Genomic DNA, 24551 nt, shown 5'->3' on the forward strand with positions numbered 1-24551 from the left:
GGGAAAATCCTCACAATTTTTTTTAGTTGGTACGCAGCCCATTCTAAATCCTACCAATGTTCCCCACTTGTCATGTGATACTGACAAAGCATTAAACTTCTCTGAGCATGTTTCTCTCATCCATAGGATGAGAATACCACCAGTGTCATGGGGCGGCTCTGAGATTCAATGAGGCCATGCCATGATAAGGTCTGAGCACCATACACAGCAATCGTACATTCTCTCCAAATGGGAGATATCACTCATAAAAGCACTGGAAATATAAAACTACAATTGAAAAGAAGCCTGACCTGTGGTGGTGCAGTGGATAAAGCGTCAACCTGGAATGCTGAGGTCGCCGGTTCAAAAGCCCGGGCTTGCCTGGTCAAGGCACATAGGAAAAGCAACTACAGGTTGATGCTTCCTGCTTCTCCCCTCACCATTCTCTCTCTCCTCTCTCTAAAATAAATCAAAAAAGAAGAGGAGGAGGAGGAGGAGGAGGAGGAGGAGGAAGAGAAAGAAGAAGGGAGAAGAAGGAAGAAGAAGGAAGAAGAAGGAAGACGGAAGAAGAGGAGGAGGAAGAGGAGGAGGAGGAGGAGGAGGAGGAAGAGGAGGAGGAAGAGGAGGAGGAGGAGGAAGAGGAGGAGGAGGAAAGTCTGTGGCTCAACATTTTTTCAATAAATATTTATATTTAAGAAACCAGATGATTATAAACAACTGCCACCCATTGTGTTTGCAGGTCAGAAATCAAAATACAGTGTAAGACACTCCAGAGAGTTTTGGTTCACCACCTTGTCTGACTTAGCCCGGAGAAGAGTACTTCAAGACTTTTCATTCTCTAGTACAGAGGAGAGATAGATCCTAAAATGTTGCTGTTTTAGATTCGGGGGGGGGGGGGGGGAATATTGCATTGCAGAGAAGAGAGATATTTAAGAAGCAAACACCTCCTAGAACATTGTAGAAGACTAAACACAAACACCCCTGGAATGTGTTCAAAGGCTCCCAAATCACCCAGACATCTGAGTCATCAGCTGTGCTGGGTTCCTTGAGTTGTACAAAGAGAAACTGCCAGTATGGCATTTGTCTCACATCGTAAGGAAAGATATCATAGGATAATGAATAAGAGCGGAACTATATGAATGTGGGCCCGTGATTATCACCTGAGTTGAAATACACTGAAAACTCAAGTCATTAATATCTTAAAAGCTTCTAATAATACACACACACACACACACACACACATACACACACACACACACACATCATCTCCAACTTTCAGGTCATTTATCAAATTTTGTCTTTTGGGGATGAAATAAATTCTTCCATTGTAGGCAAGCCAGTAAGCAAAAGGACCAAAGACGTTCACCGACAATAGTCAACGTGTCTGGATTGTCTACTATTAAAGATGAATTCCTTTAGCTTAGCCTAGACCTGCTTTTGAAAAGTGAACTACTTGGAGAAAGCTGACATGTTAAGCCAGGATATCAGGTGTTATCACGCTTTGGTGTGATTTAATCTAGTTACAGCTTCCCTCCTAACTCAAATCACATAAGGAAAATGAGGGGGGAAAATGGTGTGTTTATAGAATGAGAAAACAGAGGAGGGAGGATTGATTTTGGAAAGCGCTGCTCTGACAAGATTACACGCCTGCCTTCCACGGGTGAGAAGCTGGCGTAAGTGGGAAGCTGGACCAGAAGAGAGGGGAGCCGGCAGACGGTCAAGGACACAGAGAGAGGACACAGAGGTCAGCAGGGCTGGTGAGCACCAGGCACAACACAGGAGGCACGTTACTTCCGTCACAGGGGAGTGTGAGGACGCAGCACTTGTGTTTCAAAAGGAATTTTAATCGACTCAGAACTCTTTGGGGTTAAAATAATCTTTTCCTGCTTTGCATTTACATTCTTAAAAACAAAAGAATATCATATTGACTATCAGACTGGCAAAATTAAAAGGCTTTTAAGCTCCAGTGTTGTAGAAGGGAGATGAAAATCCGTATCTTCAGATATCTTTTTTTTTGGAAAGCGAACAATTTAATCATAGTTACCATATTTAAAATGCTTGTAACTTTGATCGAGAAACTTCACTTCTAGAAATGTATCTTGCAGAAATATCAATGGCCCACACGTGCAAGATATTCTTTTTTTTTTTTTTTTTTGTATTTTTCTAAAGTTGGAAACGGGGAGGCAGTCAGACAGACTCCCGCATGCACCCAACCGGGATCCACCTGGCATGCCCACCAGGGGGCGATGCTCTGCCCATCTGGGGTGTTGCTCTGTTGCAATCAGAGCCTTTCTAGCACCTGAGGCAGAGACCACAGAGCCATCCTTAGCACCCGGGCCAACGTTGCTCAAATGGAGCCTTGGCTGCGGGAGGGGAAAAGAGAGACAGAGAGGAAGGAGGGGGGAGGGGTGGAGAAGCAGATGGGCGCTTCTCCTGTGTGCCCTGGCCAGGAATCGAACCTGGGACTCCCGCACGCCAGGCTGACGCTCTACCACTGAGCCAACCAGCCAGGGCCAAGATATTCTTACAAAGACATTCAGAATAGCGTTCACAGCATTCAGTGAAAAGCTAGAGACACCTAAATAATCTACCAAATAGAAATGGATCAATCAGTCACAGAAGATAGTCCATTTTATGAGATTCTAGACAGCTAAAAGGTGTGTAGTATGTCAGTACGTTTGATCTTATTTAGGAGAGGTAAAGGTGGTTGGCTAAAATAATTGTTGTCCAATTATATTTATAGTCTGATCCACTATTTGAACTGAAAGATGGAAAAGTGGATGGGATGGATGAGTAGACGGGATGGATAGATGGATGGACAGAAGGACAGATGCATGGATGAAGGATGGCAGGTAAGGAAGGACGGAGTAAGGAAAGAGAAGCAGGGATTATATAAATGAATGATGGAGATATATGTGCATCCCACAAACTCTCAATATTGATCATCTGTTGGGTTGGGAGTGAGGAGATGAGGTTAATGTACTTTCTTTCGTTTTAAAATTTTTGCATTTTGTTGGATTGTTTGAATGATAAGGCATATATACTGCCTTTGTATATAGTAGTTAAAAATCATTGATAGCTTTTTAAATTGAGGGAGTAGTATGTTCTCTTCTTTTAAGCTGAGTAAATGCTGCACTTCAAAGAAAAAGGCTAGTATCTAGTCTTCCCATTTCCATGGGTACACCTTGGCTCATTATTTCCCCTGTGCGATTCAGTTCTTCTTTCCCATGGGACCAATGATCATTAACCTTTAGATAAATCTAGAACTATGTACACAAAACCACGTGAGTTAATTCAAAGCAAGTCCCCTCTTGTATCCAACAGCTTCCCGCCATCAAGATCCGTGGTTCTCAAATTTTCCCTGGATCAGAATCGTTTGGAAGGTTTGTTAAAACACAGATTGCTGGGCCCAGCATCCAGAGATTCTGGTTCAGTGGGTCTGGGGTCGGGCTCTCGGGCTCTAGAATCTGCATTTTTAACAAGTTCTCAGGGGATGCTGCACTTTGAGAACAACTGCTCACTGTGGTCGGCAAACTCATTAGTCAGCAGAGCCAAACATCAACAGTACAACAACTGAAATTTCTTTTGAGAGCCAAAAGTTTTAAACTTAAACATATATAGGTAGGTATATTCCTTATCGAGGTAGCGCCTACACGTGGTATTTTGTGGAAGAGCCACGCTCAAAGGGCCAAAGAGCCGCAAGTGGCTTTGCAAGCCACAGTTTGCCGAACACGGTCTAGGGGAAGGAAACTATTTGTCAAACACAAATAACAATGTGGGCCCAGGAGCCAGACTGACCAGGACCAGACCAGACCCTGTTTCTCCATAAGTACCTCTTTCCACCATAAGCTCATGTTCCAGCATCTGCCCCAGACAGACGGACGGGACTCTTGAGACAGCAGACCAGGGACAGGAGAAACCAACACAGGAGCAGGCAGGCTCCAGGCCATCAAGAGAAGAAGACTCGGCCCTGGCCGGTTGGCTCAGTGGTAGAGCGTCGGCCTGGCGTGCGGAAGTCCCAGGTTCGATTCCCGGCCAGGGCACACAGGAGAAGCACCCATCTGCTTCTCCACCCCTCCCCCTCTCCTTCCTCTCTCTCTTCCCCTCCCGCAGCCAAGGCTCCATTGGAGCAAAGATGGCCCGGGCGCTGGGGATGGATCCTCGGCCTCTGCCCCAGGCGCTAGAGTGGCTCTGGTCGCGACAGAGCGACACCCTGGTGGGCAGAGCGTTGCCCCCTGGTGGGCATGCCGGGTGGATCCCGGTCGGGCACATGTGGGAGTCTGACTGTCTCTTCCCGTTTCCAGCTTCAGAAAAAATACAAAAAAAAAAAGAGAGAGAGAGAAGAAGACTCACCTTCTGAGAAGATGATGTGGTCGTTGCATTCATCAGTGTTACAAGAACACATGAAGAAAGTCTCGCCATCCACTTTCTTTTCCTTCATGATACACTTGGGAGAAGCAGCGTCTTCGAGAACAAAGCCATGGTAGAGGAGCTTGGGGTCATGGCAAACCGTCTCTAGTGTTATGTTCTCATCATTCTTCCTCCTTGGGTGCAGAGGTGCGTGGGTGGAGCGGGGGGGGGGGGGAGAAAAAGAGAAGGGAATAGATGAATATGGTCTTTGGATAGAAAAGTGATCTGGAACGTATTTCTTTCATGAAGTCGTTTCTAATCGTGGCAGCTGGTTCCTGTTTTCCAACATTAACAGGTTATTCTACAGTCTCCTGTGCTTTCGCTACTCATTTCAGTTTTTCCTTTGCTTAGTCTCTTTACTTATGATTATAACCTGGGGGGAGAGGAGCGGAGCTATACTGTGAGAGAATTTTATACATCGTCTTAATGAAATGCAGTCACCAAAGGGGAGGGCCCAGAGAACAGAGGATTGCTGGGTCCCCATGATGATTTTAAACCTTGCATCCCGGATATGCTGCAAGGCTCAGGCTGCATCCTGGTGTATTTGGCAGAACCAGGGTCATGCCTAGCTAACTTGCTCTCAAAGAGCGCGCCTGGGCCTGACCTGTGGTGGCGCAGTGGATAAAGTGTCGACCTGGAAATGCTGAGGTTGCCGGTTCGAAACCCTGGGCTTGCCTGGTCAAGGCACATATGGGAGTTGATGCTTCCAGCTCCTCCCCCCCTTCTCTCTCTCTGTCTCTCCTCTCTCTCTGTCTCTCTCTGTCTCTCCCTCTCCTCTCTAAAATGAATAAATAAATAAAAATTAAAAAAAAAAAAAAGAGCGTGCCTGGGAAAGAAGTGGCCGTTCCTCTCTTTTTTTGTTTGCTGGGCCCCAGGGCACTGTGAGCGGAGGCAAATTCCACGTCAGCAGCTGGCTGTGCTGAGAAAATGGAAGAGACCTCCCAGAACTGCAGTTTCCAGAATTACAGAAAGGAAGAGAAACGTGGAGAAGAATCGAAACACACGGGAGAGAACTGCAAGATGTTCTTCGCTTCGAGCTCAGTGAAATACTTTATGCTGTCGCAAACTAATTACGTCTACATTTTGTATTTCTTCACTCCCCTCATTGGGAGCCCAATTCAACTAAGGGCCCAGTGACATCACTCGCGTTTTACTCGGGGCCCTTATGAAATGCTTGATTCGCTCTACGTGCACATTACATCTACAAATGACGTGATTAATACAATTGCAGAAGTATTAATGTAATTAATGTAATTGCAGAAGTCAAAATAAACCCCTGGCATCCTTGGAAAGCGCGTTACTTCTCTCTGCTCCCCTCATGAACCTGCCACCCCCGGATGATTGTGCCCAAGGGCACAAGGTTGGTTTGACATCCTTCCTCTCCTCTCTGCCGTTTTCAGATGCAAAAAGAGCTGTTGTCTTGCATGGTAGCCTCCATATCTGGAGGGGGCAATCAGGCCTTCAATGACGTGATAGGTTCAGTCAGTCTTGCACCTGTAATCTTCCCTGGGAAGGATTCTGAGTGCATGCACATACTCCAGTGCACATGTGTTCAAAACGCACTGGTGCACACTTACCGGCACACCCACGCTCACTACTCACAGGAAGGAAAATGGAAGGCGGGCTGGAAGCAAGAAGCCGCTAAGCCACAGCTTTCACCTGGAAAAGAGTTGTGCTCACCCCCGCAGGGAAAGAGCAACCTGACCAATCCCCCTGCTGGTGCTTAATTCAAGGGCACTGAAGGGCAGTGTGTCAGCAAGGGGGCAGGAGGAGAAGGAATGAAGGGGAGGCTGGAACAGCCCAACCAGGAAAAGAATCACGACTGTGACATCCATGCTGCCCAGAGGCGAACAGCATCAACCAGTTACAGGGTATTGGCTGCCCATGAAGAAGAGGCAAGGCCCTAGCTGGTTGGCTCAGCGGTAGAGCATCGGCCTGGCGTGTGGGGGACCAGGGTTTGATTCCCGGCCAGGGCACATGGGAGAAGCACCCATTTGCTTCTCCACCCCCCCCCCCCCCCGCCTTCCTCTCTGTCTCTCTCTTCCCCTCCCGCAGCCGAGGCTACATTGGAGCAAAGATGGCCCGGGCACTGGGGATGGCTCCTTGGCCTCTGCCCCAGGCGCTAGAGTGGCTCTGGTCGCGGCAGAGCAACGCCCCGGAGGGGCAGAGCATCGCCCCCTGGTGGGCGTGCCGGATGGATCCCGGTTGGGTGCATGCGGGAGTCTGTCTGACTGTCTCTCCCCGTTTCCAGCTTCAGAAAACTTAAAAAATTAAAAAAAAAAAAAAAAAAAGAAGAGGCGAACTTGAGGAAAGTTCTGCTCAGAGCAGGGAGTCCCCAGGAGGGACTGGGGAACCCCGCAGCAGCCCGAGGGGATCAAGGGGGTTAGCAAAGCACTCACTGCACATCCCTTTCTCCTCGTCACACTCCCCCTCCACCGGAGTATGTGTCTTCACCAAGACGGCTGAAAATAGTGTTCACTGTATTTATTCTTTATAGCCGGGACACGGAGGAGATGGGGAGGCGTCCTCTCCCCCACACGGGCTCATTTTCTGAGACAAGCAAAGCCTCTGGTCTGGCGACTTGATTCACAATCAATCATTTGGGCTTCTAGTCAGGGGGGAAATGCCTGGATTAAAAGAGCCTCCCCTCCTTTTTCATTAGCAGAAGTCAGCTCAGACCACAGTGGATATTTCAGGGCAAATGGTCAGAGGGGAGAAGAGAAGGGAAGGAGGAAGCCTTGGGTCCTCCCAGCCACTGGGTGTCACAATCCTTCCTGCACCCGACCTGCCACCCACGCAGCCTCTCCTGACCCTCACTTGACTCCTCCGGAGAAGGAAGTCTGTCCTGCCATCAGGAAACCACGATTATGAAAATGGTTAAATGAGCACAAGTCTGTCCTCTTGTACACTTGAGGGACCCTCCTTCTGCCCTTCATAGTTACAAAGAAAATGTTTATTGTGTTTCCCACTCGAGATACCTCGAGAGATGTCCTGTCCTTCAACCTCTCTCCAGAGAAGCTATGTCCTTCCTTTCCTGCAACCAGCCCTCAGGTGGCATGCATCCTGACCCCCCTAACGATCCCTCTCTTCTCGACAGGCTCTTTGTCCAAATTCCTTTTTTCAAAAGCGTTTCTCAGCACTGGCCACGAAGGCAGCTGGCAGGTACCACAAGCCGACAGGACAAGTCTCTGCTGTGAACATTCCTTTGGTTCTTAAGAAGCGAGTCATCCCCCGCAATGTAGAGAAATCTGCAAGGTTTTCAGATCTGTCATCAAGGCTAGCTTCATGGGGTTTGGAGAGAGTCCAAAGGACTCTTTCCCCAAAAGGAGAGGAGGATATTTGGGTTTAGATTCTCATTTGCAATGGGCAGGAGACACATAGGTTACTTAAAAAAAAAAAAAAGCCGATAAATTGGAAGCATCAGAATATGTTTACAAAATGCTGTATTTTGTTAATAAATTCATTAATTGCTATGGTTTTATAAAAGGGGAACTCTCTTGATGGTATTTTTCTTTTTTTTTTATCTCTTGCTCAGACTCCCAATTTACAACTATGAATTCATCGGATGATGTCTGAGTACCCAGTGTGTGTGTGTGTGTGTGTGTGTGTGTGTGTGTGTGTGTGTTCAGGTGGGACGACTGAGAGAGACGAAGGATGGAGGGAATCTGATCTAAGAGAAATATGTATGTGGTTCTGACCCAAGAGAAAAGAGGCAGCGTGTAGCCCAGTGGTGGTACAAACGACACGGCCATGGTCTCTGACTAAGGAAGGAGTTGTTTTCTGGTTCCGGAATGCTCTCCTCTTCCACCAGCCACCTCTCATCTCCTCTCTTCCCACAAAACAAAGCTGAAACTGCCTCAGAAGAATAAAGCTCCTGGTGTCACTATGGGGTACTGAACGGGTACCCCATAGTATTACATGACTAGTTAAGTGTCAAATTCCTCTCTTTCACAGGGTCTCCTATGATTTACTACGAAAATGAGAAGTCATCTTCTGTGCTCTCTCACACACATAGATGCACAGGTGTCTGTATTTGAAAATGTACAGAGTAACTCTGGAAACTGCAGCGAACAATTAGAAGAAAGATGGGGTATGAGAGAGGGAAACGGGATGGTATCTACGCTCAGGGCATGAAGACACTGGGTCTCTATGTACCATGAGCATGCATTAAAAGAAAGATTTGGCCCTGGCCGGTTGGCTCAGCGGTAGAGCGTCGGCCTGGCGTGCGGGGGACCCGGGTTCAATTCCCGGCCAGGGCACATAGGAGAAGTGCCCATTTGCTTCTCCACCCCCCTCTCCTTCCTCTCTGTCTCTCTCTTCCCCTCCCGCAGCCAAGGTTCCATTGGAGCAAAGATGGCCCGGGCGCTGGGGATGGCTCCTTGGCCTCTGCCCCAGGCGCTAGAGTGGCTCTGATCGCAGCAGAGCGACGCCACGGAGGGGCAGAGCATTGCCCCCTGGTGGGCAGAGTGTCGCCCCTGGTGGGCGTGCCGGGTGGATCCCGGTCGGGTGCATGCGGTAGTCTGTCTGACTGTCTCTCCCCGTTTCCAGCTTCAGAAAAATACAAAAAAAAAAATAAAGATTTTTTTTTTAAAGGCAACCTTACCAGACAGCCACACAGACTTCGTGTGGCTTCTCACAGATGGATGTGATACTACAGTTGCTCATGCAGGATTTCTGGTTGTCACAGGTGGAAGATCTCACGTCACAAAATTTACACAATTGTGAAAACTTGACCGCCCCGTTGTTGTCAGTGATCATCATGTCATTATTAACTGTAGAGGGAAAAGAAAGATACACTGAATGATTATCTAACCAGGAGGCAGCCTGCCAATGACTTCCCAATGATGGTACGCAATATCAAGTGAACCTGATGTCAGAACAATGACTATGAAGACAGGCAGAATAATGCCCTCACATCCGAGGGAACTCCCTGCATCTCTGCAATCTGGAACAAAAGCTATTGCAGGGTGCGGGGAAGTTGGAGTCACTTTTTGCTTTTGTCCCTGATTTCATAAGGTACTCCTTCTCCACAGTCCTTATCATTCAATCAAGAAACGTAGGTTGGATTGGCCCATTGCATTTTTCTGAGTTCTGGGAGCACGATGAAGTGCCCGTAGGGAAATTACAGTGTAGCTGGGTGGATAGTCAAGGAAACAGATGAGGGTAGAGTAACCCAAAATAGACAGAAGGACAGAGGATGTGCATGCCAGACAAGAGTCACCACCCAGATGGGCAGAGAGGTCACAAGAGAGCGGAGCTGGGAAGTGGAAATGTGAGTTGGCAACTGAGGAGACCCTGCAGGTGGGGCCAGACTTGGTCATCTTGTTCCTGACCTACGCCGGAAGGAGCTATGGGGACCTCTTATAAGAAACTGGCCCTGAGGCCCTGGCCGGTTGGCTCAGTGGTAGAGCGTCGGCCTGGCGTGCGGGGGACCGGGGTTCGATTCCCGGCCAGGGCACACAGGAGAAGCGCCCATTTGCTTCTCCACCCCCCTCCTTCCTCTCTGTCTCTCTCTCCCCCTCCCGCAGCGAGGCTCCACTGGAGCAAGGATGGCCCAGGCGCTGGGGATGGCTCCTTGGCCTCGGCCCCAGGCGCTAGAGTGGCTCTGGTCGCGGCAGAGTGACGCCCCAGAGGGGCAGAGCATCACCCCCTGGTGGGCAGAGCATCGCTCCTGGTGGGCGTGCCGGGTGCATTCCGGTCGGGCGCATGCGGGAGTCTGTCTGACTGTCTCTCCCCGTTTCCAGCTTCAGAAAAATACAAAAAAAAAAAAAATAATAATAATAAACATGGACTGAGGAACTCCTAGAAACAATCCACACGCTGTCGAGGCTCTGGAGTCCTGAGGGCAAGCAAAGGCCGAGTGCTGCCTCAAGGGCCTGCCCCCTGCTACCTCTCTGACTCCAGCCCTCAAGGGCCTGCCCCCTGCTACCTCTCTGACTCCAGCCCTCAAGGGCCTGCCCCCTGCTACCTCTCTGACTCCAGCCCTCAAGGGCCTGCCACCTGCTACCTCTCCGACTCCAGCCCCCACCACCACCCCTCTCAACCCTCTGATTCCTCACCCGTGAGCTTTTAGGACACACGGGCTTTTCCTGGAAGAAGCCAAGTGCCTTTCTTCCTCAATCCTTTCCCTTGGTACTCCCTTTTGTCTGGTTTCTTGTCACCTTTCTGGTCTCTGATGAAATGTCAGTTCTTCATCCAAAAGCAGCCCACAAGTAGCAATGACCTGACTCTTGCCTTATCTTCTGCACAATCCAACTTGATCGCTGACTTATTTATAATGTACCCACCAAAACGCAACCTCTCTGAGATTTTATCCGCCATGTTTATATCCTGCGCAAGAGGGCCTGTCACACAGAAGAAGCTATCCGAAAATGCTTATTGAATAAATGAGCAAAGAGATGAATACCTAAAGCAGGCGTCCCCAAACTACGGCCCGGGGGGCTGGGCCGCATGCTGCCTCCTCAGGCCATTTATCCGCCCCCTCTGCACTTCCGGAAGAGGCACCTCTTTCACTGGTGGTCAGTGAGAGGAGCACTGTATGTGGTGGCCCTCCAACGGTCTGAGGGACAGTAAACTGGCCCCCTGTGTAAAAAGTTTGGGGACCCCTGACCTAAAGGAATGAATATAAGAAGTTGTCTTCTGGTCCTTTATATCCAGTGGGAAAGAACATAGACCTTCTTCCCCAACATTATCAGAGAGTGTGATTATAAATTCAGTATTCATTCACATCCACTAATCACATGCTGAAGAAGGGATTGTTCTTTGCAACTCACAGAATGCATGCTGAGGGGCAATAAAAAGATATAAAAACCCCTATAATCCCCATTATTTTCCACAAATCCCCATTTCCATTAGCAGTGAAAACGATTTTTAAAGGCATGCGTTTGGAGAGTCAAGCGAGACAAAGCTATAAGGCGTTTGGGTCAACAAATATGAAGTTCGAGCCAGCAAGGAAGACCACGTGTGGCGCTAGACTAGTCCCTGGCCGTTGGGAGACGTGCTTCTCCCAGGGATCGTGCTGAGAAAGCCGCCGCCTCTCGCTGTGTTAGGCGTGCTCCTGCCTAAAGCCAGGGAGAGCTTCAATGCCCTACCCCAGTCCTTCCCTGTCTCTGAGTTTTAGATTTCTGTCATCGACCCTTTGCCAGTCAACCCTCTTCGTCACTTGGACATAGCACCTGTTTCCTGGGTCTCTAAAAATATAAACATGTATAAATTCAAGATTTGCTTTCTTGTGGTAACATTAAATATAGAAGAAGAAAAAAATAAACCCATTCATCCCTCCCAGACCTCAAGTTCATTTCAGGAAGTGTATTTTTAGGTAACAAACTATTTTGAAATTCTCAATGTCTCCCAGGGCTAGAGCTCTACGCGCCGCTAAAAATACAGGCCTAAGTGCTCTCTGAACCGTGTGTTAAATTTGGGACTAAAGCAACAATGAATATATATTCTTTTCTGCAATGGTTAGATTTGGATCCATGTTTGAAACAGCGTATTCAACCCTTCAGCTTTCCCTACAAGACGTGGGAAAAGCATAAAATGCTAGGCCTTATTTTGTTTGATTCTTTTAAAATAGAATACGTTTAAGACAAATAGCTATTTGCTGATGAGGAAGCTTTGTTGTTTTGAAATATGAAATCGAGCCTCCGTGACTTGGAATTCAGCCTCCCAGCGTGTTAGGATTTTAGCCTAGGTTCCAGCGGCTATCTATTTGGGGGGCATGTTAGAATCCATAATGAAGCGATCCCATTCCAGAGAGGCTGGTTTAATTATTCTGGAGGGTCGCTTGGGCATCAGGAATTTTAGAAGCTGCACACATGGTTCTAACGTGCACCGTAAAGACCCCCGACCTAGAACTAGCTGAAAAACAACACACCGGCACAAAACAGAACAGAGGGAAAAGCCCTCCTCCCATACAAACACATATCCAGCTCCTGTGACGGTGAAAGGGGGGGGGGGGGTGAAACTAGAGGTTTCCTTGTGGAAAGCATGTACCCAAAGCTATGAGAGGAGCACTCCCCCTCCCACCCCCGCCAGGTGGGGATGCATCCTCCTGGGGGACTGGCCAGTCCTTCCCTAACAAGAATGAGAAGTGTGAGCACAGTGACAGGAGTCAGGAGTGATAATAAACACAGATGAGCCTGTGCTGGAAGCCAGAGCAGCAGCCGCAGACGTGGTGACAAGTACAAGGGGGCTGGATTTGACGCCTGCAAAACACCATCAACAGTACAGAGAAAAGAAAAAGGAAGAAGCAGCAGCCATGGCGGGGGAAAGAAGAAGAAGAAGAAAGAAAGATCACGAAGTGGCCCAGCTCAGGGCACCCCTCAGACCGCAGTCAGCGCACACAGGGCCCCTGGAGCCAGGCAGGGGCACCACGCATGGTGCCTCCAGGTGAGGCCCGGAAGGGGAAGCCCTCTCCACTGAATTCTGGGAAAAAAGACAAACGGATCACTTTACTCCAAACTTGGAGGCCCAGACATACGGGGGAAGGGGAAGGTCTCCATTGAGAACTTGTATTCAACACCAACTGTGTGTTAGTAAGCTGCATAAGTTATCATATATCACCTGGGAAGTATCCAGCAGGGAGGCCTCTTTCTTTTTCTTTCTTTCTTTTTTTTTTTTTTTTTGTGATAAAGAAAGACAGAGAGAGGGACAGACAGGAACAAAGAGAGATGAGAAGCATCAATTCTTTGTTGCAGCACCTTAGTTGTTCATTGATTGCTTTCTCATATGTGCCTTGACTGGGGGGCTACAGCAGAGCGAGGGACCCTTTGCTCAAGCCAGTGACCTTGGGCTCAAGCTAGTGAGCCTTGCTCAAACCAGATGAGCCTGCCCTCAAGCTGGTGAGCTCGGGGTCTTGAACTTGGGTCCTCTGCATTCCAGTCCAACGCTCTATCCACTGCACCATGGCCTGGTCAGGCCTCTTTTTTTTTTTTTTTTTTTTTTTTTCATTACAGTAAAAGCTCCGCCTACTCAGGTGAGCAGATTTCCTCTCTTGATCAGCTCTGTTTTCATGTGAAAGCTTCTAGGCAGGGCACAGTCACCATAATTTCCACCCCCTCCCCTGCTAGCCACTCACTTAGTAGTTGACTTCAGGAGGCTCCCACCCTACAATTCCAGGCAGTCAATAAATGTCCAGCCTTCGCAGAAAGCCAGTATTCTCCTTTGGAAATAACTGTGTTGGTGAGATCAAGTGTACAGGCAAAGCTACTCTTAACCGTTGTTGGGGGTCACCTCATGTTGATAAAAAGCTTGATGAACTCACTCTGGGACGAGGAGGCGGAGAGACATGCATACAAACTTCCGCTTGTCATTTCAGAGGACTGGTTCACAGATTCCCTGAAGGTGCATAAGCCCCAGCTGAAGAGCCCTAGGGTCCTTCAGGGTGAAGCAGTGATAACCAGCCAAGCCGCACGGTGCTGATCAGAGTGGGGTGGAGGGCTGGCGGGGGCCGGGGGTGGTGACGGTCACTCACTGTGTGCACAACTGCTTCTCTGCATCCCAACTCACAGCGAAGGAAGTGACTGTCATGACCTCACCTATAAACCACATCTTTATGTTTAATATAAATACATACAGAGCGTCGCCCCTGGTGGGCGTGCCGGGTGGATCCCGGTCGGGCGCATGCGGGAATCTGTCTGACTGTCTCTCCCCGTTTCCAGCTTCAGAAAAATACAAAATTTAATATAAATACATAATATTTGTGAGACCAAAGGAATGCATAAATGATAAAGTGATCGCATAGAGCAGGCCCTCTATAAACACGGGTTCTGTTTCCGTGGATTCAACAAGATTTGGATGGAAAATACCTGAAAACAAATATTTCTAAGTGCCACTGTAGGCTGACACGTAGTTAGGCCTAGGATGGTTGCATCTGTACTGAACACTTACAGACCTTTTTTTCTAGTCATTGTTCTCTAAAGAATATAATCACTATTTACATCGTATTCGGTATCATAAGTAATCTAGAGATGACTTAAGTGTTTTTCCACCAGCGATCCAAGGACCAGTGCCAGTCTGACAAGGAGTTTTGCTCAGGTCCGCGAATGAGTTAAACACCCTGATGTTTTATGAAGATGATAGACCCAGTGATTACAGACTCTGTAATCTTCTGGACAACATCAGGGTGGTTAACTCTTTCGTAGACTGGCACCAGAAAACCATTGCTCTAAACATCACAACAAAAGCCACCTAAATCGACCCTAGAGCGAACCCTCACCCACGCTAAAATGACTTCAAATTCAGGTTAAGTTACTCTCCGGGGTCTCTTCAGTTAAGAGGGTCTCACATGAAGGCAGGGTGTTTTAATGTCTGCAGACCCTCTGCGAACAGCTGGCCATCTTTAGGGAACTTTCTATTCATAACAGGCAAATGAGGTATTCATAATGTTTTCCCCCATGCAAAGGTTCCATCCAATAAGAATGTTTCTCCCCCTAGAAAGCCCTTCAGCAAAGGAAGTGAACACGGGCAGCTGTTTGGGGCATATGATGGTATCACATGCCCACATATTTCACTTCTCTTCACACAAACCCGTGAGTAATGTTCAGTCTAGGTCACACTGCCTTCCTCATTTTAGGGCGCATTTTCCCCAAACTCATCGCCGAGAGACAAGAGTTTCCGGGTCTTGAGTACATGAATTAAGCAAATGCTTAGCTGTATCTATTTCTGAAACCCTCCTGTTATCTTTGAAGGTCAGAGATGAGCAGCCTAATAAGGTTGAGACTTCTTCCAGATAAATATTAGGAATTCTGAATTGAAATTCTGAGTCCATCTATTGGCGTGGTGCCTACTATTAGCTGGACAATCACATGAACTCTCAAGATTCTAAAAGTAATCCTAAATGCTTGGCCAGAAATGTATCTGTGTATCTTTGAATCCATGCACCTACTTACTATTTGTTCTACAGCCTGTTGGGGGAGGGTACTTTAGAAGTCACTTATTTCACAAACACCTCTGGATGTCTTGCTCGGTGCTATCTATTGCATGGCATGACCACTAACATTGATACAGCTAAGTGCAGCATCTCATAGACTAATCCACAGCAACTGGTGACTAGAACTCCCTGGGCCCGGGAGCCGTGCTTTTCGCTTGTTATTAAGCACCGAGTCTTTTGGGAATAGGTTTAACCCACTGGTGTGGGATAAGCACCTTGGCTCACGCGGCTGGGGAGCTGGCAAGTCTGAACGTTACAGGGCAGGTCAGTGTAAGGACCAAGAGAAGATCAGAAAATAAGCAGGGCACTAATGGAACAGGGAACTTAAGGGTTACAGGCAGGTCCTGCTCCTGTTCTGTTAGGAGTAACATGCCCAAGGTCGTTCAAGAAGCAGAGACAGATAGGGACTCTGGGAAGCTGAGAGAGAAGAAAAAAAAAGGAAAAAGAGACAAACGTTTGCATTCTATTGGTTAAAAGACCCTTATCAGAAGTTTAGGTTTGGAATTCGCCAATGAGCTAGACCCCAGCCCCTGTTGCTATGCTATGTGCAGCCCCCTTAGCAAATAGGTTACCGCCACATCTGCTTCTGTATTAGGCTTGCTTGCTTAGCTTATAAAAAGAGTTAGCTGTGAGCACTAGGTGCGATTCCCATCTGTAGCTCCTTGTGAGCACGGTGTCTCTGGACACCTCGGGAATTTGCCCCCGTGCAGGTAAAACTGGCCAATAAAGTTACATCTATACTCCTGAAAGTCTCCGATGTTTGTTCTTGACCCGGTGGATGCTACAGTCGGTAGACTAGAAACTCAGGCAGGCATTGATGCAACAAGTTTGGAGAAAGAATTTCGTCTCTACGATACTTCAGTTTTGGTGCTTAGGCCTTCCAACTGATTGGATGAGGCCCCCTAAGGTCAACTGATTGTAGCTGTTAATCACATTACAAACCTAGAAACACCTAGATTAGTGTGGGAGTAAAGGATTGGGCACTAGAGCCTACCCAAGTACTCACGGCGCTGCCCGGCACAGCCAGGAACTGTGACGCTGTTTCCAGGTTACGTCCAGGCTGCTGGCTCAGACTGAGATAAAGGCTACGGAGAACCCAGCTGGTGACTGGCCATTCTTTCCCTTTTTCTCCACTCATTTTGGATCCGGCAAACTTACATACAGTACATCCTCCCTTGAAGTCATCGACAGGTTCTTGGACATTTAATAAAACAATGGATAATGAAGCCAAATTTTACCATAGGCTAATTGATATAAATAAAGTTTAAATTCTGACGGCATCTCATTGACATTATAAGGAGATGACTTCGAACGAAACGACGTTATTTGAGGACTTGCTGTACTATTCCTCACCTTTTTTTAAAAAAGGCATCTCATCTTACAGCTCTTTCCATTTGCTTTTCTCTGAAGCCCGGCCCTTAAACGGTCACAGGCCCAGAGGCTCTGATCACCATATGGGCTCGGAATAGAAGGACTTGTTCTCTGAAAGCAAGTTCTTAATTGCAGTTGGCATTGCAGAGTCAGACACTGAGGCAAGCATCTGGCAGACAGCCGCCACGGTCTGCGATGTGGGCAACCCCTCCTGCATGGCCCTGAGACCAGGTGGGACTAGTCTGCTGGCCTGTCACACAAGTCCTCCTGCCCAGAACAAAGAAGCAAGTCACGCCACCTCGGAGGTATCCCTTCATGACTCCTCATGAAAGAAAGACATCTCCAAGCTAATCAAATATGTTGGCAAATTACTATAAACAAACAAAAAACATCTTGTGATCAAGTCAAAGGTATTTTAGGAATAGTTTCCCTTTCTGAACATATATTGTTGGAACTTCTAACACACTTCAATGGCTTTTTAGTTTTAAAATTGTGTTTGAACCCTCAGCCCCTAAGCAATGCTAAGTATCTTGAGAGGGAAGGTGGATCTTTTCTCCAAGTGACCGTTCCACATGGTCTCCAGGGCACCAGGGCCAGTACTGGAGAAATCGTGGCTTAGTTAACCAGGAGACTGCAGTGTGGGCAGGGAAGACACAGAGACAAATGGCCTGAAGACATCGATTCTTCTTTACACCCAAATGTTTTCATAATAATAACATAATACTTTTAAAAAACCTTCCAAGGATGAACTAATCAATACTTTAAAATCTCTTTGCAATGGCAGGACATCATTCTTACTAGTCAAAAACCTCTTAAGAGAAGACACATTTTTTTCCATATTGAAATTGAAGACCACCTGGTCAGCAGTTAAGAACTTATTCAGGCCCTGGCCAGTTGGCTCAGGGGTAGAGTGTCGGCCTGGCGTGCAGGAGTCCCGGGTTCGATTCCCAGCCAGGGCACACAGGAGAAGCTCCCATCTGCTTCTCTACCCCTCCTCCTCTCCTTCCTCTCTGTCTCTCTCTTCCCCTCCTGCAGCCACGGCTCCATTGGAGCAAAGTTGGCCCAGGCGCTGAGGATGGCTCCATGGCCTCTGCCTCATGCGCTAGAATGGCCCTGGTTGCAACAGAGCAATGCCCCAGATGGGCAGAGCATCACCCTCTGGTGGGCATGCCGGGTGGATGCCGGTTGGGCGCATGTAGGAGTCTGTCTGCCTCCTCGTTTCCAACTTCAGAAAAAATACAAAAAAAAAAAAAAAGAACTTATTCAGTATCTCTGATGTTCACACAGGATGAGACTGGAAATTAACTTCAGGTTGGTCTCTGCCCTCCTATGGCTGATACTCTAGATACAGAGGAAAGATGATCAAATTCAACCTATTTGCCTTTAAATGCAAACATGAAGTCAGAACCGGAGAGCAAGCCCATACAGGAACACCCAGTTTCCTAGGAGGACGGTGGTTTGGAGAGGCAGAGGAAGGCCAGAAAGGCACTCTGGGTTGAGAACATAGCTCAGACCAGGAGGCTGAGCAGAAGGGGAGATCCAGACAGTCTAGATGTCAGCTCTCTGAAAACACAGGATTGGTCCACAAATATGCATGCTTCATTTCACAGAAGGGAGAGCTGAGAGGCACACAGATGTTCTAGGCGTGTCCACGGTTCAGAGGATTGGCCTGGCCAAAACCATGTTTACAACAGGCAAGGAGAGTTGAGGAGGCCCAGACAGAGTCCCAGACTTTGTCCAGTTGGTCTCATAGCAGAAAAATATTCTATTCTAAAAACGAACTAAATAAACTCAATGCCTCATGCAAAAACTTGAAAGTTGAGAACTAGCAAAGCAGTGAATCTAGAGAGTTGTAGAACTTTATAACAAAACTCTAGCCTACACAGACAATTATGTAGGTAATTATGAATGAATTGGAGAGGAAGGTATATGTGTTTGTGTGTAAATTTCTCTCTCCATTTCATTTGTTCCACTGAAGGGATTTAGTTTTGAGGGTTTGAGTTTCAGTGGCCTTTTTGTCTCATGAGTTTCATAGTTCACCCTGAATTGCTTTAAGAAAACTGCAAAAAAAAAAAAAAAGAAAACTGCACAGTGGCTCTGGCCAGTTGGCTCAGTGGTAGAGCGTCGGCCCAGCATGTGGAAATCCCAGGTTCGATTCCCAGTCAGAGCACACAGGAGAAGAACCCATCTGCTTCTCCCCCCCTCCCCCCCTCCTTCCTCTCTGTCTCTCTCTTCCTCTCCCGCAGCCAAGGCTCCATTGGAGCAAGTTGGCCAGGGTGCTGAGGGTGGCTCCATGACCTCCACCTCAGGTGCTAGAATGGCTCTGGTTGCAATGGAGCAACACCCCAGATGGGCAGAGCATCGCCCCCTGGTGGGCTTGCTGGATGGATCCCTGTTGGGTGCATGCAGGAGTCTGTCTTTCTGCCTCCCTGCTTCTCACTTCAGAAAAATTAAAAAAAAAAAAAAGAAAACTGCATAAACATAAATCTGTATTTACCAAACAAGTAAATTAAGGAATTATGGGATGCACCAAAGGGATTATCCAATAGAGTGCTTTAAAAACCTGACTGTGCCTTTAGGATTTAAAACTTTTTATTTACAAGGACATTTGAAAGAAACTATACAGAATAAAACAATCTGTAGCTGGATGGAAAAGTAATTGGCTTCTAGTAACAAACAGAAAACAACTGAGCTGGAGCTTCAACTGTACACATCCCCATAGAACACTCCCCGGCCCCCGTAACTCCAAATAGCTCCTGAATATGAACACTGTTTTCTCGCTTCTCCCTGAATTTCTTGGATCACTGAAGAATGAAGTGCGGTCTGAGTTCTAACACTTGCTGAATTTGCCCTAAAAAAAAAAATATGTCCCAGAATCCTCACACATACGGGAGACAAAACCCAAACATTTAAAATGACTCTTACAGATGGAAAAAATCTACATTGTTGCCAAAGACAGGATTTCGGAATACCAAGCTCTTTGCCATATTCAAAAAGCAGAACAACTTTGAGGTTTCTCATCACCTTCCTTCATCTTTAATAGCAATCAAGTGGATCAAAGACACTCCTGGAAGCTGGGCAAGGGGCGAGCAGTTTGCAGCAAAAGCTGCTATCCACACTTGGCAACTACAGTTGATCATTGGCAAAGCCGATTTTAACAGGGTGTTTATCTGGCCAGTCCTAACTGGAGGGGCTTGACATGAACCCCAAACCAGGAGCACGCAGGGGCTGGGGCTGCAGACAAGAGACATCCAGTTGATCAACTTTGTTCTTCTGCTTGGAAGCGCTTTCAAGTTGGTATACTCTACAAGAAGTAATAGTAACTGGGAAAGCATTGCTCCCCCGGGGCTAGAACTTGGATGAAGCGCTGTGTGACAAGGAAAACCACTCGGATTATTGAAAGTCATGGGCGATTAACTGTCTTGGTGACAGTCAAAACAACACTGGTAAAGAGCACAGTGTGAGAGAGGCCAGATAATGAGCACACGATTTATGGAGGTTTAGAACATTATAATTCAGCTAAAATAATTCATGACTTAGCAGAAAACTGAGCCAACCTAAACAAATATGCACTGTTTATCCGCTTTGGGAGTACCTCCTATTTAAGCCCTGAGGAGAAGTTGGACAATATAAGGCACGGTTTTTTTCTCAAGATGTTACATTCAGGTAACAACAACAACAACAAAAACATGCAGCCCTGGCTGGTTGGCTCAGTGGTAGAGCATCAGCCTGGCATGTGGAAGTCCCAGGTTCGATTCCCAGTCAGGGCACACAGGAGAAGTGCCCATCTGCTTCTCCAACTCTCCCCCTCTTGCTTCTCTCCCTCTCTTTCTCTTCTCCTCCCCTCCTGCAGCCATGGCTCAGTGACCGGCACTGAGGATGGCTCCATGGCCTCCACTTCAGGTGCTAAAAAGAAAATGGCTCCATTTCAAACAGAGCAAGAGCCCCAAATGGGCAGAGCATTGCTCCCTAGTAGGCTGGCCGGGTGGATCCCGGTCGGGGCCCAAGAGAGAGTCTGTCTCTGCCTACCCATGCTCTCACTAATAATAATAATAATAATAATAATAATAACAACAACAACAAAAACATGCACAAAAATTATTTTTATCCAAAGAACTGAGAATGAAAAAGATCTATATGAAGACATAGTTGTTACTCATAGGACTGAAATCACACTGTATCTCCAAGTACCGAGGCAACTAAATGCAAAAACGAGTAACCCTATCTGGTCAGAAAGAATTTTTTTAAAGCAGCTATTAGTGAATCGGAAAAACAAGCACCTGAGATGAGCCATGTGCTTCAACTGAGGGAGGAATCTGGTCTGAGTAGCAATTTCCTGTGACAGGGCTTTTCATTTATAAATGTTGTGCAAGATTTTTTAACGCCACCGCCGCCGCCGCCATACCCCCTCCGGACACCCGCGCCTGAAAGGTTTTTCAATTACAGTTGTACTAAGTATGTGAAAATACCAGTCAAAGCATATGATTCTCATATGCAAGCTCTGGAAAAGGGCTGGAAATATTACTGCACTGGGGGGGGGGGACTCCTTTAAAGGGTGCAGTCCAAGAGAGTCGGTTTCTGACGACCATATAACTCGGGAATAGATCTGGCTGGGAGATGCTAAAGCAGAGATTGGTGGGGGCGGAGATGGGGGGGGGGGCCCGTTCCGCCCAGGGATGTGTTCTGTCTGACCCAAACTCTTTTCTTTTTAAAATGTGAACCAAGTTTTAAAATGAGGGTGTTTCCCATGAGAAGCCAGACTTCCAACTCCACTTAAGAAAGTACAAAGAGGCCCTAGCCGGTTGGCTCAGCGGTAGAGCGTCGGCCTGGCGTGCAGGGGACCCAGGTTCAATTCCCGGCCAGGGCACATAGGAGAAGCGTCCATTTGCTTCTCCATCCCCCCTCCTTCCTCTCTGTCTCTCTCTTCCCCTCCCGCAGCCAAGGCTCCATTGGAGCAAAGATGGCCCGGGCGCTGGGGATGGCTCCTTGGCCTCTGCCCCAGGCGCTAGAGTGGCTCTGGTCGCGGCAGAGCGACGCCCCGGAGGGGCAGAGCATCGCCCCCTGGTGGGCAGAGCGTCGCCCCTGGTGGGCGTGCCGGGTGGATCCTGGTCGGACGCATGCAGGAGTCTGTCTGACTTCTCTTCCCGTTTCCAGCTTCAGAAAAATACAAAAAAAAAAAAGTACAAAGATGTGGCAACAGTGGGCGGCCATCATCCCATGACAACAGTCAGCTGGTGGTGTGCAGCGCTGGCCCCTTAAGGTGGTGCAAGTATCTTCAAGCCTGCCTCCTCCCTGCTGCTCCCCGTGTCTCTACTGCTCTGCCTGGCCCCTTTACCATGAATGACTATGAAACATGTCCATTCAATTCTCTCTCCCAATATTGGAGGTTTCCCTGAAATGTAGAAATTCATGATTTGAGTCTTCTGCTACAGATGTTTTCTAATATGCCTCTGATTCTCTAACATGGACACTCACATTTTGGTTCAAGGAAAAGAAAAATTCTCTCCTTTAAAAATCAGAGCTGCATGGGATAATAATAACAGTTATTATTTCTAGTGTCACCGCATATTGAATGCCGGCCAAATGCCTAGTCCAGTGCCAAGTGCGGCAATGATTATTTCATTTGCTCATCACAACAACCATGTAATTTTGTCATCACCAGTTTATAGTGGGGAAATGGAGAGTCAGAAAGGTGAAATTACTTATCCAAGATCAATGACGGAAAGCTGGGAGACAAAGCCACAGGTCACATGGAACCCTTCATCCCTCCTGATGCTAACAATAAAATAGACGTTCCCATTGCAAAGGCCTAAGAGCAGAGCTTTACTCGAACTCCATGGAAGACAAGGACACCGAGTGTGGCCTGCAGAAGTTGACGGACAGTAGGTAGGAACAGAGGGAGCAGTACTTTTCTTTGAAAAGAGCTTTCGATTCTTTGTAATTATCTCACTTATTTTAGTAGACATATATCATAAGGGCAAGATAGATCTTGGTGAAGGCCAAGAGTTTTAAGGTCAAAGACTGGAGAGTGAACTCAGGTTCTGCCAATATTAACGGTGGGACCAAGGACAAGCCACTTCACTTCTTGGAACTTCCATTTCCTGGTCTATGAAATGGTACTTTCTAGAGTCAGGATGAAGAGAAAAATGCCTGAAGTACATGTGAAAACTGTCTAGACAAGAAAAAGTGCCACACAAGCAACCCCTGGTTCCAAAAGTAACACTGCATGTGATGCTGTCCCCCTAGGAAAGTAACTTACAGGAAAGGCAAGACAAGATAACCAAGGGTTGGGTCAGTCTAGTCCAGGGGTCTCAAACTCAACTCAGCATGTGGGCCCCAGAGCAAGATCACAGCCATTCGGCAGGCCGCATTAGGTCTACAAAAGGCAACTGTTACGCAACACTTTTCTCACTGCAGTTGAAAACAAAAAAAAAATCAGTACAACAAGCACAATCGTACATGCAGTTTACTCAGTGTCACAAAACGACCAGAAACTGTAGTTCGCATCACAACTGCTGTTAACTAAGCTAATATCTAGCTAGGATACTAGAGAAATGAAAAATACAAGTAGGCCCCTAGGCTTACTTAATTTTATCCAAAATATTTTGAACTTCGTGGATTAGTCTGTGGGCCGCACAAAATTGTTCGGCGGGCCACATGCGGCCCGCGGGCCGTGAGTTTGAGACCCCTGGTCTAGTCCTACTGAGCCCTAGACTACAGCAGGTTGGATGACTTTCTAAAAAAATCTTCCAGGAAATTTGAGTGAGGAGACGAACTGAAATAGAACATTTTTGTTACCACTATGCTCCAAAGCTAAGAGATATGATGGAATCAATCCTTGATCTACAATCAAGTTCCCAAGAGTGTTTAGGATCTTTCAACAATCCTTGTAGAACCAAATAATCTGGTTTTCAACTATTGCTCATAACCAGTTTAGGATCGAGTTCAATTCTCAAATTCTCTTCTGACTCTGCACCATATTCAACAGGCGATAGCTGATCTCCTTTGGCTTGGAGACACTTTAGAGTGTTATTTGACAACATGCTAATAAAATGAGTGAGTCTGACATGCAGAGATGGGAAGGCAATGAGGCGCCTTGAGATTACGGAATTCTCAAGTGTCGAGATCAAGTTCGGTTTGGTTTTCTTTCTCAAGGAAATAAAACCAGTACACGTTGATTCTCCGCTGATAAGAGAATCGGAGAAGAAAAGGAGCTACAGTTGAACCAGATTTTTCAGTACCTAGCTAAGACGTGTTCTGTGTCATTCAGTGATACGGAATGCGGTATTTCTTGATTTCTTCTCCTGGAGGCTATTTACTCATGTAAAAATGAACTCTCTGATATTGTTATATCATTTCTGCTGGAGGGGAATCCACCGTGCTGGGAATGGAAGCAGGTGGCTGTAGAGAAGGCTATGGACCAACTGTGAGCGGGCACCATGCTGCCAGGCAACAGCTCCACTACTCTCTGCCTGTCCTCTGACCCATCACATGGGTGGGATGAATCATGATCTTTAAGATCCTTTTCATTCTGGAAAGTATTCACAATTCAACCCCCAAAATAAAAAAAATAAAAATAAAGCTGAATAATTCAAATATGGCCCAGCTTAGACCTGGCAGCCCTGATTAAACAGAGTGAGATGCCCTTTCAACTTAGAAGAAAAATGGCTTCAGGATTGTCAAGCAAGGGGTTACATCTGGATTGGTTTTCTCTGCTCATTGGGAAAGCCCTTTAGAACTTCTTATGCTTCTATGCTGTTCAAGTACCATGTTTCCCCTTTAGACATCCGCACACACACTTAGACCTGAACCCCGCCACTGATCGGCCAGTCCTGTGACAGCAAGACTGCACAGTGTCATC

At 47.2% G+C, this 24551-nt stretch overlaps 1 protein-coding gene across 1 annotated transcript in view; it reads right to left on the reverse strand.

Annotated features, from left to right (window-relative positions):
* The window catches only part of TGFBR2 (transforming growth factor beta receptor 2), a 96567-nt gene that overhangs the window by 45567 nt on the left and 26449 nt on the right, over positions 1–24551 (reverse strand). The window contains exons 2-3 of the mRNA XM_066352148.1: positions 8993–9161; positions 4333–4523 (exon numbers count right to left, since the gene is read on the reverse strand). Of these exons, the coding sequence (XP_066208245.1) occupies positions 4333–4523; positions 8993–9161 (360 nt within the window). The remainder of the gene's footprint in view (positions 1–4332; positions 4524–8992; positions 9162–24551) is intronic.

This window comes from Saccopteryx leptura, chromosome 10 (genome assembly GCF_036850995.1).
Source record: "Saccopteryx leptura isolate mSacLep1 chromosome 10, mSacLep1_pri_phased_curated, whole genome shotgun sequence".
NCBI classification, from domain to species: Eukaryota; Metazoa; Chordata; class Mammalia; order Chiroptera; family Emballonuridae; genus Saccopteryx; species Saccopteryx leptura.